At 37.2% G+C, this 18,368-nt stretch overlaps 1 protein-coding gene across 1 annotated transcript in view; it reads left to right on the top strand.

The window, feature by feature from the left end:
- The window catches only part of NEO1 (neogenin 1), a 199,360-nt gene that overhangs the window by 36,496 nt on the left and 144,496 nt on the right, over nucleotides 1–18,368 (top strand). The window contains exon 5 of the mRNA XM_044660264.1: nucleotides 16,938–17,092. Coding sequence (XP_044516199.1) covers nucleotides 16,938–17,092 — 155 coding nt within the window. The remainder of the gene's footprint in view (nucleotides 1–16,937; nucleotides 17,093–18,368) is intronic.

Below are 18,368 nucleotides of genomic sequence, written 5' to 3'. Positions count from 1 at the left end.
CCTTTTCTGTCATATTAGCCAATTTGTAAGGTGTGAGGTGGTGTCTTTTCAGATCCATTCACTACTATCAGTTAGGTTGGGGCTGAAATTTTTAGCCTTTTTTTATTTGGGGGATTCTTAATGTACCTTTACATATTAAACCCCTCCAATACCATCTAAGAAGATAGTTTTGATCAGGATACAGTGGGTTATCTTTCTAATCCAAGATCACATTCTGCTTATAGGCAGATGACCAGAGCAGGAACTATGGAAGAAAGGTAGATTGGGATGACAAATTTAGTACTTAGAGCTCCAAGGTAGGCTTCAGCAAATGTGAGAATATGCAGAGTTAATCTAAGATTCAATTCTTGGTTAAGCCCAACAGCATGGGATCTCCTGGAGTGGGCAGGAGGATACATCCAATATTCAGAGGCCTCAACCCTCTGAGCTCCAAGATAGGCTTGCAATTCCTTTGAGCCAAAAAAACAGGTCTAGGCCAGTAACACCATTGTTTCACAGAGGGGACCTTGGACTGAGCCCCAGAACTAGAAGAGTACTAGAAAAACAGGAATGGGGGCAGCTGGGTAGCTCAGTTGATTGAGAGCCAGGCCTAGAGACGGGAGGTCCTGGGTTCAAATCTGGCCTCACACACTTCCCAACTCTGTGACCCTGGGCAAGTCACTTGACTCCTATTTACCTAGTCCTTGCCCTTCTGTCTTAGAGTTGTTACTAAGACAAAGTAAGGGTTTCAAAACAAAACAAAACAAAAAAAAAAAAAAACAGGAATAAATGGACCCTTACTTAACACAGTAAATAGCATATATCTAAAACCAAGAGCCAGCAATATTATATTAAAGCTGGAATCCTTTTCATTAAGACCAGGAATAAAGCAAGTATGTCACCACTATTATTTGATATTGTACAAGAAATTCTAACTTGAGCATTAAAATAAGAAAAAGAGATTGAGGGAATAAACATCACCACAGTATAAATAGTCTTTTTAAACTTTTTATAGGAAATGGTATACTTAGAAAATCCTAGTCAACTAAAATTAATTGAAACAGTGAATAACTTGAGCAGAGTTGAGCAGAATGGGTGAATTCACACAAATGAGTGCTTTTCTGTATATCACCAGTATTAGTAGAACTCTCAGCTCTTTTGAGATAGCCTGAGTGTTATCCTACATTAAATATATAATTTCATAATTTCCTTCTTACACCAGTCATGTCCAGAAGGAAGAGTAGAAATGTAACTTAAACCAAACTCATAGAATGTATAAAATGATAGAATATATATATGCTAAGCTACACTTAGGAACTGTATGACTACTGCTACAAACACCTTTTAAGAGGATGCCTCAGGGGATTGGGATGTTAAGAAAACTGCCCACTGCCACACAAATTGTGTCTCTACCAGGTGGCACTTGAATCCACATCTTTCTGATCCCAAGGCCCAGCCTTCTTTGCTCTCTACCACACTGACTCTCAGTATGATATTTAATAGAATTTATTTGGTGAGTCAGGTAGCTAAATAAATCTAATAGTTGTGGGTGCACACACTAGGTTGTAGGAGAGACGGACCAGGATAGACCAGGGGTCACAGCTGAGCTGCTCCTAACTGACAAAAATGGCTGCTGGCCAACTGCCAGCAGCTCACCACTAGGCCAGAGCCTTTGGAAACCAACAGACTAGGTAAAGGTTTAAACAACTTTAATTATGTTTAATTAAAAGGTGGGAAAGGGATTTCTATACTAAAACTTAAAAACCTAATGACAAAACGCCACAGGGAAAGGGGAGGGTTTCCCTACACTAACTTAGTGACCTAAACAGACAGGGCTCAAGGAGCTGTAATGGAGTCTCTGGGTGACTGCCTCAGGCCTGGACCTGCCAGGCTTGAGCAGCACAGCTAAGGGCTGATGTGGCTTTGGGGTCCTGACTGTAATCCACCGATGATCTCTGGATGCCAAGAGCCAAGGTGGTCTCAGGTACCAAGTTGAGAGGGTGTGCTTGAGACACTGTCCACCAGATCCCAAACTTCTCCTCTTCCCTTGGAACTGCACTGTAGATCTTGTCCTCTTTGCTAGATGCCACACCACACAAGATCCCAGGGAAAATCAGGATGCGGGGTGTCCTTTACTCTGAGTTCTCCCAGGGCTAACCACAGTTTTTGCTAACCCCTAATGGAGTCCCTCTCAGAGCACAAGTCACTTTCTTCCTGCTCCTTCATTCCATCCTGGAATTCCCAGCTCCAGCTCCTTCCTGCTAGATACACCTTAATTCTTAATTACTAACTAATCTAATTTTCCTCACAACTTAGGAGTCACCAATTCCTTTTCTAGATGTTCACTAATTATCATTTGAATTTTGGTATTTCCTCAGCAATTAAAGTCAAGTTCACTGATCTATTGTTCACAGGCTTTCGTCTCTTCTCTTTTTTGAAAATCATTCCATAAGTCCATTTTTAGTCTTGAGTCACTTCTGTTCTCCAAGATCTCTGATGGAGTGCACAGAGGTTCAGCACTATTCAGCAGAATGCTGTTAATCTGGGCCAATTGTCCTGACTCCATCCGTAGCTGCTAGCTGCTGCCTTACTTTCCCTTCATTATCTGGTCTCTCAGCAGTTAGCCATTTCTGTTCTCTCTCTTCCCATCTATACATTCTCTTTAGTAAAGAAACCAGTAAAAGGAAAAACTAAGTAACTAACCTCCAATTTTCTGATTTGTTGTTGTCCTATCTTTTGCCCAGTATTTCTTAAGAAAACTTTATTTTGTTATCCTGAGATTTCTCTTCATTTCTTTCTGAGGTTTCTTAACTTAATTGTTCTTATGATACCTCACCAATGTTTTATTTCATCTTTTATTTTTTGTTCCCGCTTTAGTCTTCTGAACTTCATTTTCAGTCTCATTTGACTGGTTTACTCACCCCCCACCCCCTTTTTTTTTTTTTTTTTTTTGGTAACAATGGTGGTATTTTCTTTAGTTCCTTCAGAATTTTTTCTTTGGTCATTTTCCATCTTTTTTTTGGATTGACTTCTCATGGAGATTTTAATCAATAGGATCCTACTGTTTTGAGGAAATCTGGGAAAAGGTATATGATAAAAGGGAATTGAAAAGAGGATGTTGGAGACTTGCTATGTGAGTAATCTCAGTTACAGGTAGGCTGGGATTGAAGGAGATTCAGGGTATAATAGGACTGAAGTCAGGAGTATAACACAGAAGGGAAACAGAGATTTCAGGGAGAAGAGAAATTAAACTAAACAGACAAACACAGCAGGCTTACAGACTGAGACTTAGACTCAAACACAAACTGAGGGAAATAGACTAGACTGAAATTAACAAACAGGCTTTAGTTAATTTCACAGGAAGGGACCTGTTTTGAAGTAACACCTTCCTTCAAGATGGATGCCCAGCTTCCCTCTAAGCCCAGAGTATGTTGTCTCTTTCCCTCTTCTTCCCTTGATAACTAACAGACAAATTACACTAATAGGGCTGTTGAAACCCAAAAGGGTTTATTTTGTTTGAAGGATGTTTGTTAGGAAGGTGGATCAAAGGAAAGCCCTATCAGTTGTCTCAGGAACCTCAGGTGGGGGAAGGGAAGTAAAGATGGAGTCTGAGTAAGGACCTGCCTTTAAACTCAGCTTTACAAAGTGCTATTGCTATCTAAAGGGAATAAATGATGACTGACTAACTATAACTAATGCTGTTAATTAGGTAACTCTTCACAGATTTAACTCCTCTATAATTACTCTCCTTATTAACTCCACAGACATATAAGGTAAGGGAGGGAAGGCAGCGATGGTATTAGGAAGGAAGATATAAAGGTTTTATCTAAAATAATAATTTCTTAAGTAAATATATCAAAGCTAGGCTAAATTTCAATATTAAAGCTAGGTAATCAAAGCAGCTCGGCTGACTCACAACCTCCCTCCACGAAAGATCCAGCCAACTGCCTTTTCCTCAAGATTCCAAACCTCTAACAGCTTTTGGAACTCAGCCAAAGCTAGAAAAAACTATATCACCCCAATTCTGTATATACTACAAACTACCTATCTCTAAATGCTTTGAAAATTTTAAGGTGCATGTCAGTATCTACCTGACTTTCTTCTTTTCCATCAAAAATTATAGTAAAGAATGTTCACACAATTAAATCTCATGGAAATTTGATTTTATTAAATGCTTGAGTGGAACAAATTGTTATGTGAAATTAGATGAGATTGTCATGTGAGATCACTTAAAGCTTGGCAAGGGGGAGAAGAAGACTAATCAAAGAAATTTCAGAATACTTAATCATGTAATATTTTTCCAGACTAGGGTATTTAATTCTTGATGATTTTGAAGTATGTCTATGATTTCATATTGTTCTTAGAAACCAAAGTAAAGTCCTAATTCATAAAGGCAGAAGCTCTTTTAGGAATTCTTGAGAAAGAACGTTTTTGCTCCAATAGTTGAGGACAATGCCAGGAATTCGATTAAGCAGACAGGTTTTTTTTAACAGTCTAGAGATTGTTACAATTTTAATTTCCTATTCTATAATATAGTAGTATTGCAAAAGAGGTACTTACACATTAGTTGGACCACTTTCCTTTAGTAATGTGGCCATCAGCACTTAGAAGAGTATAGCCAAAACCCTTCCAAATTCAAGAATTGAAAAATTCATAAGCAGCTTCAAATGAAAGCTATCACACCCTTAAATAATGGTGTGGAAAGGAAATAATGCATCTTCAAGGTTGAACTGTTCATGGATACTTTGGTTTCCATTGAAATCGATTGTTTGCTTTTCTACCTTTAAAGTACTTTTTAACAGTGAGGGAATTAAACAAGGTTTCTTTTTTTTTTTTTTTTAACCCTTACCTTTCGTCTTGGAGTCAATACTGTGTATTGGCTGCAAGGCAGAAGAGTGGTAAGGGTAGGCAATGGGGGTCAAGTGACTTGCCCAGGGTCACACAGCTGGGAAGTGTCAGGCCAGATTTGAACCTAGAACCTCCCATCTCTAGGCCTGGCTCTCAATCCACTGAGCTGCCCCTTAAACAAGGTTTCTAAAAAAATTCTGTACAAACATAATATATTCTACATGTTAAATTCCACTTGAGCATTTAGCAATTAAAATTGTCTTTGGTATGGTAATGCCATTAGAAGGGATCAGGAGGTAAGACTTGAACTGCCAAGGATTTTTTGAAGTTTAATTATCTCTTTGGTAAGGAGACACAAAATCTTCCATTACAAATCTTATTTTCTATGGTAATTGACTTATTTGCTCTCTGGTTATCAATTTGACTTCCCTACCACAAACATCTGTACTTACATTTACTTAATTGGCGTGAATACTAACTACTGAGGTTGTTGAAATCTAAAAAAAACATGTTAAAGACTTTTTGTTTTAATTCTGGCAAGGGAAAAGTAATTGGCAAATTTAGAAATTATTTATGTTTTTCTTTCCCCCAGATAGTCTTTTAAAGCCTTTGTTTATTTAGTAACAACTACATTGTAAATTGTAAATCTTTTATGTGGATTCCACTGCATATGCCAGAATTAACTAGTGCTGTAGTTTCTAGCTAAAGAGTAAGGCCTATAGCAGTGAAGAAAATTAGAGCATTTTCATCTATTTGGACTTAAAATAAGCTGATTTACCAGATTTAGCAAGTTTGTGTTTTACAAGTAAAGGGAAACTACTCTAAACTGGACTAATTGGAAAAAGATGGTTTGAATTTAAAATAATTTTTAAAATTCAGTTTTAATTAATCAAATACCATTTAAATTAGTTTATCAGTTATTGCTTTATAAATGACTCATTCTGAAGTAATTGAAGGAATTTGAGCATTAGTTTAATTGACAAACCTTTAAGTATACTGGAGATTCCTAGGTGACAGATTTTCATTAAAAAAAAAAAATCCCTTTGTGGTTGCCAAAAATGTAATGATTAAAAATGATAAAGGCTGATATTATGAAGAAAAATAATATTTTAATTACCAGTTCCATGTTGGTAAAATATATATGACCACACCTATTTCAAAAAATGCCGCCAGTCAGTACCTTCCCCATCATCCCTACGTCACGTAGCAAAGAGGAGGTCAAAACCTGACTACCCAATATTTAAAGCCGGGCTTTACCTTGAAGACGTCATCTAAAACAGGAAACCCATTGGACCATGGAAAATGTAGTTTTCCAAGTGTCCACAGGAAGTTTGTCATATAGCTACATATCTTGAGGCTTAATACTTCTAAATAGAACCCCAGTAATAAATAACACAATTTAGTATTAGAATTCCAGGTAGGAAGACCTGAGTTCAAATGTTGCCATAGAAAGCTAAGAACTGGGTATAACCTTGGGTAAGTTACTTAAGTTCTGTCTGTTTCTGTTTTCTCTTATATAAAATGGGGATACTAATAACACCAACCTCACAGAGTTATTTGGAAAGTAAAAAGAAATAATAACATTTAAAGATTTTAATGCCCCATATAAATGCTAGGTATTAATGTTATTTTTAAGTATCTTAGACATTGAGGCTGCAGTTTTGCTTCATAGTATCAGCTAGTGTGGTGTTTGAAGGAATAAAAAAGCAGAGCCTCTTATCTAAAAATCCAAATTAGTAGAGTCTGACTTGAGATTTGATAGTAATGTAATTTCATATTATGACATTTGGAGGGTAACCTATGAGAATTCAGGATAGTATTGCAAGTAACAGCTAGGAACACAAAATTTATAATGCATTTGATTAAGGTGATATAAATGGTGCCTTGGACAGAATATTGGGTGTTCAGTCAGAGGATTTAAGTTCAAACCCTTCCACTGATTGCCTGTTACTGTGTGACCCAGGTCACATCCCTTAATTTTACTGAGCCTCAAATTTCTCTTTTTTAAAATGAGGAGTTTGAACTAGATGGTTTCTGAGGGTTCCTTCCCTTTCTAGATCTATGATCCTATGGATATAAGACTAGAAAGTGATGCAGTATCCATTTGGTAAAAGATTTTAAACACCAAACTAAGGTGTTTGTATTTTGCTCGATAAATAATAGAGTATTCATGAAAGCTTTTGAGCAGAAAAAATTAATAACAACAACAGTGATTTATATAACTCTTTAAAGTTTGCAAAGTACTTTACAAATGTTATTTTATCCTCACAACAGACCTGGGAAGTAGGTGTTATTGTTATTATCCCTATTTTACAGATAAGGAAACTGAGGCTGGGGGGTTGTAAATGTATCCCACAGGGTAACACTACTGGGATATACCTGAGGGCAGATTTGAACTGGGTGTTACTGATTTTATCTACTATGTCACCTAGTTTCCCTATTCTTTTGGAATATCTTCTTTTTGGCATCTACAGTCTTTCATAACCTGGTTCCCACCAACTTCTTTATACTTCCTAGTCTGACAAGGCATTAGTCTTCAGGTACACTGTGGTCTGGCCATGTTGACCATTTCAGGCTTCCTCATACCCTATGCTCCCTCTTATCTCTGTACCTTTCTATTGACTGTCCTTCATGCTTCATGATGAGGCCTTTTGCCTTATCAAATCCCAAGCTTCCTTCCGTGCTCAGCTCATGTACCACTTGTGACTTAGAGGAAAGAATACTGGACTTGGAATCAAGAAGACCTGAGTCTGAATTCTGTCTCAGAATTCGTCAGATTCTGAGCAAGTCTCTCTCTGGGCCTTATTTTCCTCCTCAGTAAAATAAAAAAGAATTAGATTGATAGCCTCTAAAATCCTTGCTAAATTTATGATTCCATAATTCTATCTTATGATGGAATATTAATGACATTATTAACATAGATGGAAAAATTGGGGGAGGGGACAGATTTAGGGGGAAAGTAAAATTTTAGACATGTTGAAGTTGAGTTGCCAGCAGAACATGCAGTGGAAATGTTCAACAAGCACTTGAAGATGAAACCTTGGAACCTAGGGGAAAAGTTGTAGAGTGATTTGTGGGTCTTCTGCATTGGTATGATCAGTAAAGTCTTGAGAGTGAATGAGATCACAGAGTGGAGAAGGCAAGGATGGAAGTGAATCCCCATATTGAGGGAACAAAGGAAGAAAATTACCTAGTCAAGGAAATCAAGAAGAATCAGAGAATTAAAAAGACAGCTAGGAAAGAGCAGTACCTCAAAAGCCAAGGGAAGAAAGTGTATCATTGATGCCAAATGTAAAGAAAATGTCAAGGAGGAGGAGTACCTAGGTAAGTACATTAGTTAAAATGATTGGTGGTAGAGAGAGCAGTTAGTGTCAATAAGCATTTATTAAAGTAGCACCTACCTTCTAGAATTGTGAGGATAAAATGAGATAATCATAAAGGAATTGGCAAACTTTAAAGATTTATATAAATGCTACGTAACACTATTTTTTTTTTTTGGTTGTGATTTTAAAAAGTTGTAGTCAGTCATTCATCAACAAAAAGTTTATACGTGCTTATTCTGTAGCAGGCACTTTGCTAAGCATTGAGGATACCAAAAAAAAAAAAAGTCTTGCCCCCCTCCCCTGGAAATCACTAGTACATGATTCTTGTCCTTCATACTAGAGGAGGATCAAAATGGCATCACTAGTGATGTCTTTTGACTCACTCATAAATTGGATTTAAGTGAGGCAGAGTTGCATAAAGTTATCGGCCTCACTTTCTCTTCCAGAATCATCCAAGTCCAGTGGCAAGACCAAAGTCAAGATGACTGACAATGGCTTAGGATGCAGTAGATGACCTTGGTTTCTTTGATATCTAACCAAGTTCTAAGCACTCTAAAATGCCTGGTTCTGTTACCTTCATGATCAGTGGAACAAATTGGTCTCATCTGCCCCTTCTGCTAGGGAAAGTCTTCACACATCTGGGGAAGACACTTCCTTAACTCACTGATGGGTTTGAGAGCTATTGGTTACCCTCAACCTGATTTAGGCACCTGTCAAAATGGTTTACCAGAGTGTGGCTGCTCTGTATGCCACAGCTTCTTGGAGTCATAGGTAAGAGGTGAGTGATAGGTAGACCCCAAAGGAGGAAAGTAGCCCTGAAAAGACTCAGCAAGCCCTCACCAGACTTACTAGTCTTCCCTGAACACCCAAGACACTTCAAGCTGGGTATATAGAAGATAAATAGAGAGTAGATTAAAGTAATCTGAATAGGGAAGCCCCTAGTAGTGGGGAGGGGAGCAGGGAGGAGCCATGAATAGCCTTTTAGAGAAGGTAAAGTTTAAGATGAGTCTTGAAGGAATCCAGAGAAGCCAACTAAGAAGCAAAAGGGAGGATCAGAGAATTCTAGGAATTGGAATGGATGAAGAGTGAAATTCTAATAACTGTAAGATCTTATAAAACCCCATTTGAGAACTGCAGATTCTGTCCCTATTACTCCTTTTTGTATTTAACAACTCATGATCTATCTAAATTGCCTTTGATCTTATCGCTTTATTTTATGCTTTATTTCCTGGTTAGAAATTGCTTGTAATAAGAAATCTAAAAAAATAATTCTGTCAGTCCAACTGTCTCCGAAATTGTAATAATAAACAAAAAAAGCATTTATTAACCTTGTGCCAAACTTAATATATGGCAAACATTGAGCTAGGTAAGTCTTGATGATACAAAAAGAAACAAAAGGCAGCCCTTGTCCTCAGGGACGTAATATTCTAATGGGGGAATAACATGAAAATGACTGTTTCGACAGATTTACACTGAATAAATTGGAGATAAACAATACAAGGAAGGCACTAGCATTAGGAACATCAGGAAATGCTGATCACAGAAGATGAAATTTTAACTGGGACTTGAAGTAAGCCAAGAGGTGGTGGGAGAGTATTCCAAGCATGGGAACCATGTATCTTATATGAGAAACAAGGAGGTCAGTGCCACTGGATCTCAGAGAAAATGTTGGAGAATAAGATTCAAGAATACTGGAGAGTTATGAAGAGCCAGGCTGAGGAGGACTTTGAGTGACTGAAGATTTTATATTTGATCCTGCTGGTGTGCGGGAGCCTCTGGACTTAATTGACCAGAATGAGTGACAGTTAGGTCTGTGCTTTAAATGATTACTTTGAGAACTGAACCTAGGTTATCTTGAAATGGGGAGAGACTTATGGCAGGGAGACCAACCAGTAGGCTTCTGTAGTTGTCCATCCTGAGGTAATGAAACCCTTTCACCAGTGGGAGTAGAATGAGTCTTTAGTTTCCTGGCTTAATAGGATGTTTGAGGGGAGTATTTCAAGAAATTGTCTCTGGTTAATAATTCAGCAGCTGAGAAAATGCACCATAATTATATATTTGAGAAACATGAAGGAAAATGTATTTCAGAGTATTTCTAAACAAATGTGTTAAATGACCAAACAATAAATAGCTCCTAAAGGAGAATTAAGGACATGTAACAGCTGCCCCTTCTCATGGAAATTGATAGCCAAAATGTCTAGAAACATGTCATCCTTTCTAGTAAAACAAGTAAAGAACTATTACTTAAAGGTCTTCATTTTCTTTTCTAGCCAGGATACCAATTTCTGTTTGTAACACAAATAATTAGTGATCCCTCTAGAAGGAAAACACTTTTGTGGTTATTTCGTCTGCAGGTTGTTGGGACAGATTCTACAGGGTGTGTACATCTCGGAGCATTGTCTTTTGCGACTTCCTCAGGAAGCTTCCAGGAAACTGCTTATTTCTTTGTCATTTCATGCTGTTCTTGAGAAATAATGTGCTTTTTTTTTTAAACTAAAGAAAAAGAGGAGACTTTTTTAGGGTCTACGTACATTGAGTGGCCATACTGCCATAAATTTATTTTCTCCCTGTGTTTGCATGAAAGAGCAAAAGTACTGTGTGATTAAGGCTTTTGATCTGGTTGCCTTGAAAGCCAACTGTTATATGAACATGAGTCACAATAGGTGTCATCTATATCAGAAAGATGCTTTTATTTTTCAATATACTCTCTTCTTTCTTTTCCTTAATCTAAAATGTCATTGTGGTAAATTTTTCCTTTATTGGTTTCTTATTATAAACATAAACCAGTTAAGTATTATTTGTCATTGGAATCTTTGGATCCTCTCATCTGAATAGATTGAGGCCTTACCAGAAGTGCTTGGCTGAGGGGTGACTAGGTAGTTCAGGGGATAGAGAGCCTCGAGTTAGAAGGACCTGGATTTAAATCTGGTCTTGGACACCTCCTAGCTGTGTGACCCTGGGCAAGTCAGTTAACTCTGTTTGCCTAGCCCTTGCCCTTCTGTCCTAGAGTTGTTACTAAGACAGAAAGTAAGGGTTTTATTTTATTTTGTTTAAGTGCTTTGGCTGAAGCCATAGAGCAGAACTGGCTTATATCTAACATTTATTTCACATCTGTTTTCACTGCAACAGTATTGGTCATTCAGTATATATTGACCTCAAGTTTGTGTAGAGCCAGTGGAGAGGACAAAATTGAAGAGAGGCACGAGGAGGGAGGAAATTGCTAAGACAAGGCCCCAGAAGTTTTCTGGGGAGATGGCACTCGAAGAAACCAGTGTAATTGCTGAGCCTGAAAAGAGAATGACATGTCTATCAATCAGTAAGCATTTATTAAGCCCTTACTATGTGCCCAGCTCAGGGAACTCAAAGAAATGCTACAGTCCCTCATTTCAAGAAGGATCCAGGCTAATGAGACAAAAATATTTGTACAAATAACACACACACATTATATACAGGCATGTATATATTCACGTTACACATATGTATAGTGTGTGTGTGTGTGTGTGTAAAATCATCAGTCCTTGGAAGACACTATTATTAAAGGGGTTCATGAAAGGTTTGTTATAGAAGAAAGGATTTTAGCTGGGACTTAAAAAGGAAACCAAGGAAGCCACCTGGTAGAGAAGGGGAGGGTGAATATTCTAAGCACAGGGAATAGCCAGTGGAAATCTAGGAACAGAAGGAAGCCATTGTCACTGAATTGCAGAGTATGTGATGAGCAACAAGATGTAAGAATCTTGGAAAGGTGAAAGGTTAGAGAAGACCTGGTGGAGAAGGCCTTTGAATGACAAAAGATGTTTTGTTACTTCTAGTATTGATGGGGAGCCCCTGGAGTTGACTGAATAAGGGGAGTGGCAAAGCCAGATCCATGCTTTATTTAGGAAGATTAATTTGACAGCTGAAAGTAGGTTATACTGGAATGGGAGAAATTGTGACAAAGAGTCAAACCAGCAAGGCTACTGAAATGTTGCCAGCAGTGGAGCTGAGTATATAAAGGAGATATTATGAAGGTAAAAGCAACAGAAATAAGATAATGGATTGAATTATGGGAGGCGAAGATAGTGAGGAGTTGAGGATGACACCTAGGGTTGGAGTCTGGGTGACTTGAGATGATTTAGGCACCCTTGACAGTAATAAGGAATTTTAAAAGACATGAAGATTTGTGGAAGATTTGTGAAGATATCAAATTCAGTTTGGGACATACTAAGTTTAAGATGTCTAACAGCATATCTGTGATGTCTGACATGTAATTGGAATGTGAATCTGGATCTTAAGAAAGAGGTTAGGACTGGCTATAGTGATAATTTAATCATAAGAACTCATAAGATGCCAAGTGAAATAGTAAAGAGAAGAGGCTCTAGGACAGTAGTCTGGAGAACATGAGACTGTTAGCAAGTATACCTTGGACGAAGATTAGCAAAAGAGACTGAAAAGTTAGATAGAGATAGAGTAGTATCACAGAAACCTAGGGAGAAGAGAGTGAATCAAGAATGCCCAAGGCTACAAAGAAGGAAAGAAGAGTGATGACTGGGGGAAAGACCTAAATTTGGCAGGTAAGAGACCACTGAGACTTTTGGAGAGAATAGCTTTAGTTGAACAATGGAATTAGAAGCCAGACAACAGAGAGTTTAGACAAGAATGAGAGGAAAGGAAGTAGAGCCCTTGGTTATAGATGACCTTCTTCAGGAACTGTAAGGGTGAAAAAGAGGTTTTATGGGTTCAATATATTAAAGATGGTTGCCAGAGGATTGAACTATTATCTAACCTCAATTAAGAATAATCTCAAATCAAAATTGACTTTTATGGAAATTTATTTACATGAGAAGAGAGAGAGGAAGTACGGAGATAAGAATCTATCCCACTGATTAGTCCAGGTAGATCTTAACCCTCAGCCCAGGGTTAAAGGGCCTGAGGCCTGGAGGGGAATGGAGCCAACTTCATTCACAGAGTCTATAAAAAGAAGTTTCTGAATAGAAGTTCTGCAAGATTCAGTCTTTAAACTCACCATGTGGAACAGTCTGGGTCACGAACCAGCAAAGCTCCCTCAGGTCCCCTTCACCAAACCTCCCTCACTCAACTCCCTCTTTTATAGGGGTCACGTATGGGTCACTTCCAGTGCCTTCCCCAAGCCTGCCTGTCCAATCACAATAGAAAATCACATAGAAAGCACAGGGGGCTGTCCATTGATTCTGATTCCTTACTCCAGCACAGGTGGGTTAGGACCTCCCAGAATTGGAAGGTGCTCTCACCTTTGGTGATTAAATCTAAAGATGGGCAGTGTAGATTTAATCCAATTATCCCAGAACTCAGCTAGAGTAGACTAAGGACTGATAGGATCAGGCCTACTGGAGATAAATGGATCAAGTGAGCAGTTTTTGAGGATGGGAGAGACAGGAGCATGTTTGTAGAGACTAGGGAAGCAGCCAGTAGATAAAGAGAATGTAGCTAAGTGGTGGCTATGATGGAAGGTTTAATCTGTTGGAGAAGATAGGATGGGATGGGATCACTTGTAAAGGTTGAGGAGTTTGCTTTGTTAAGTTCACCATTTCATGTGAGAGGGGTATGAAGGAGGAGATGGTGCAGAGGGCATCAGAGTGATATGAGAGAGGAATGGAGTAGAAGAAGCGACAGTGTAGAAAATGACAAAGTTCAAATCCTGACTTTGCCATTTACTATCCATGTAACCTTGGGACTTTGTCTTTTTGATGGCCCTAAAATTCTGTCTAGCTCTAAATCTATGGTCTTGTGATCCATATATACAAAAATATCCACAACAGTACTTTTTATGGTAATAATGATGAAAATTATAATAGCTACCATTTATATAATACCTACTATGTGACAGGCCCTGTGCTACTTTTTAAAGAGGATATCTCTTATTTGAGAAATGGCTAAATAAAATATGATATATAGATGTAAGGGAATATTGCTGTGTTGTAGTAAGTGTCAAAAGGGATGTATTCAGAGAAATCAGAGAAGACTTGTGTGAACCAGGTACTTCCAAGAGAATAATTTATACAATATCATTTAAATGGTAAAGGAATGAAAGACTATTCCAGAGGGTCAGTAAAGAAGTAAGCTTGCTACTTTTTAACAGAAATGATGGACTCAAGATGCAGCCTGGCATACATTTTCAGACATAACCAATATTATGTTTTATTTGACTATCTTTATCTGTAATAAGGGGAATGGTTTTGTTTGGCTTTTTCCTTGCAGGGTAGAGAATTGTAGGAGAAAGGAGACTAGTGATAATTATGACCCTCCTCTTCCCCCAGAAAGAAAATAGGGTCAAGGAAGCATTTTTAAACATACACAGAAGAGAAAAGAAAGTAGTTCAGAGGGAAATAGACAAGAAGAGCAGCTTTAAAACTAGCACAATTAATTTATTATATACTTTTGAAAAAGTAAAAGGTAAGGAATATATTTTCACAAAAGACTATGCCGTTGTCAGGAGTGATCTACAAGAGATGTCCAGGTAGAGTGAAGGAATGAAAGGCATAAAGCTTCTTTGATGTTATTTAGCAGAGGTTTCTTGTTTATAGATCTGTTTGTATAAACTATCATGCCATGTATCCATCTTTTCTTGTTTCAAAAAACATTGATATTATTCAAGTTGAAAAAATGTGGCTGACTGGGACAATTGGAAGGTATTTTGGCAGAAACTAGGAATAGACCAATATCTTATACCATTTACCAAAATAAGATCAAAATGGATACATGATCTAGATATAAGATGAGATATCATAAACACATGAGAAGAACAAGGAATATATTACCTTCAGATTTATGGATAGGAGAAGAATTTTTGAGTCAATAAGAGGTGGAGAGCATCATGAGATACAAAATGAATAATTTTGAGTACTTTAAATTGAAACGGTTTTGTACAAATAAAACAAATGTTGCCAAGGTTAGAAGGAAAGCCAAATATGGGGGAGAGGGGGATTTATAGATAGCCTTAGATAGAGGTCTCATATCTAAAACATATAAAGAACTTTGTCAAATTTATAAGAATAGTAGCCATTCCCCGTTTTACAAATGGGCAAAAGATATGAACAGACAATTTTTGGATAAAGAAATCAAAGCCATATGTAGGTATATGAAAAAATGCTCTAATATACTACTGATTAGAGAAATGAAAACAAAAGCAATTCTGAGATAACTCATATCCATCAGATAATACGGGGGCAGAATAGCAAATTTGGACGGAATATAGGAAAATGGAGCTGTGAACTGTTGTAATTATTTTGGAGAGCAATTTGGAATTACACCCAGAGAATTAATGAAACTGCATATGCTCTTAAACTCAACCGTACCATTGCTGGTTTTGGTTTGTTTTTTTTTCCCCCCTAAGGAGAGCAGGGAAAAAGGAAAAGAACCTATATGTTTCAAAATATTTATGGTAGCTCCCTTTGTGGAAGAAAAGAAATGTAATTTGAGGGGATGCCTATCAATTGGGAAATGAATAAACAAATTGTAGTGTATGATTGTAATGGAATACTAGTTTGCAGTAAAAAATGATGAGCAGGCTAATTAAAAAAACAAACCCTTAGAACTACATGGGATGATGAACAGCAAAATTAGTAGAACAAGAAAATATATATATATATAGCTACAGATTTAATACTTGAAGAATAACTTTTGAATGTTATCTTCAGAGAATGAACTGAAAGATGGAAATATGAAAAATATAATTTATACATATCTGTCTCTTGAATGATGTCTTCTATGATATGGGGGCAGCGGGGAATAAGGGGATGAGACACTCTTAAATAAATTCCATTAATCAATAAATTCCATTAATTAAAAAAGAAAGAAAAGAAGAGGGTGATATTTTCAATTCCATTTTAGTTTTAAATTAATAATTAACATTTCATTTAATCAATACTTATCATAATTATATACTGTATAAAACAAATTATAATGTTGTTAGTAAGTTAATAATTATTAAATTAATAAATTAAAATAGTTTCCCAAAATATTTATGTAATTTAAGGAGTGCTGGGCTTGGAATCAGTAATACCTGCGTTTGAACCCAATCTCAGAAACTTCCCACCTATGTGATCTTGGATAAATTACTTAATCTCTGTTTACCACTGGAGAAGGAAATGGCAAACTACTTCAGTATCGTTGGCTGAGAAAACCACATGGAGAGAGGTCCTATAAAGTCATGAAGAGTCAGAAAAACAACTGAACAAAAACATTCCTTTTAAATTCCTTTAAATTGTTTAAGCATTTAAAGCAGTGGTTCCCAAAGTGGGCGCCACCGCCCCCTGGTGGGTGCTGCAGCGATCCAGGGGAGCAGTGATGGCCACAGGTGCATTTATCTTTCCTATTAATTGCTATTAAAATTTTTTTAAAAAATTAATTTCCAGGGGGCTAAGTAATATTTTTTCTGGAAAGGGGGCAGTAGGCCAAAAAAGTTTGGAAACCACTGATTTAAATGGTTTCTTTTTCTAATTTTATTTTCTGAGTGTAGGCAGTTTTGTCAGTGAATATCTAGAAAAGATCTTATAAATCAAAGTTAGTTTTCTAATTAATTTTATTTGTAATTATTAATTATTTATTACAAATTAATTACTTATTACAAATTTGTAATCATTAATTCCCAACATCTCTGCTTTGGTTTTGGTTTGTGGTCAATTTATGATCTCATCAATTAGCTTTGGGAACCTTTTAATGTAAAGTGAAAGAATAAATATAGAAATTCCCAGTTTTAAAGTGATAGTCTGAATTCTCAACATTTCTCTCTTTGGCATTATATTAATTTTCCTTTTCCTTTCTTATTTTAAGTTTCACCAGAATTCCTGAAGCAGCCTGCTAACATATATGCACATGAATCCATGGATATTGTGTTTGAATGTGAAGTGACTGGAAAACCCATGCCAACTGTAAAATGGGTCAAGAATGGTGACATGGTTATCCCAAGTGATTACTTTAAGATTGTAGTAAGTATTGATTTTATTTCTAGCTTGAATCATTTACATATAGCTAAAGATTTAGAAATATTTACACAAAATCCTGCATTTTTAGAGCTAGAAAGTTCTTTTAAGAGAGAAACTATGTGCCAGATGCTGAACAAATCCTGTGCGATACAAGTTAGACAAGATGGTCCCTGCCCTCAGTGCTAACCTTCGCATGAGGGAAGACAACACAGAAAAGAAAGTTGGAAGGAGTCCAGGAATGCTCCCTGGCATGGAGCTGACCAGGAGTTGGCTTAGAAGTCTGCGTCCCAGCAAGAGGAGGCCCCTGGACCCTAAGGGGGAAATCTCGGTGTTTCCGATAGGGAGGGCCTTGAGGGGTCGTCCAAGCCGAGGCCCTTTTCCAGAGGACTTAAATGACTTACAGACGCGAAGCTAAGGAGTGGCAGAAGTACGACTAGAACTTGGGTCTCTGGAGGCGCAGTCCAGCATTCTTCCTGTGGCCCCATATGCTTCTTCGACTTCACCAGAGGATGGGCTTCAGCTCTCCAAGCAGGAAGCAGTTGTTTTAATCCATTTCCTGTAGAAATCTGGGCCTTTCACTTTGAGTAGTGGCTCAGACAGCTGCTTGTATGGCTTTTTAGGCCCTAGTCTTCTCATCTGATTAAATGATGAAATTGGGCCACATGACCTCCAAGATCCCTCTCATCTCATCGTCTATTGGAAAGTACTTTGGAAGTCGAGAATGCATTATACAATTGGGAAATGTTAGCATCTTTGTTCAATTGAAATAGAAGCCATATACCGAAACCAAAAATGTACTTTTAGATATTAGTCGAAGAAAGCACATTACAATGGGTTCAGATCCCCATTCTGCCTTTCGAAGGTCCTAAGCTTTTAGGCAATTTTCTTTAGCATTCTGAGCCTCAGTATATTGATTTATAAAAATATCTTATGCTTTTCTAGCCATCTTTATGCCTTCTCTTATTTAAACATACATTAAATTCTTTAAGGAGAATACATAGATTACTACTTTTAACCCTATTTAGTTTTCATTCCAAATATTCTAAAATGGAATGTATTTTAGAAATCTATATTCCTGTCTCAGATTACAGTTGTGAACAGTGTACTTAATAATCATTCAAGCACTTCATAAATGCATGGCAGTGACATTGTATTACCCAAATAAGCTTAGTTTTAGGGGAAAGAAATTAAAAACAAGAAACAAGTAGACATTGTTCTTACCAAAGGTCATTTGGCCACAGCTTCTCCCTTTTACCCAAGTCATATATTTTGGTTTCTG

The sequence above is a fragment of the Gracilinanus agilis genome, chromosome 2 (genome assembly GCF_016433145.1).
Source record: "Gracilinanus agilis isolate LMUSP501 chromosome 2, AgileGrace, whole genome shotgun sequence".
NCBI lineage: Eukaryota > Metazoa > Chordata > Mammalia > Didelphimorphia > Didelphidae > Gracilinanus > Gracilinanus agilis.
This window is presented reverse-complemented; position numbering and strand designations above follow the sequence as displayed.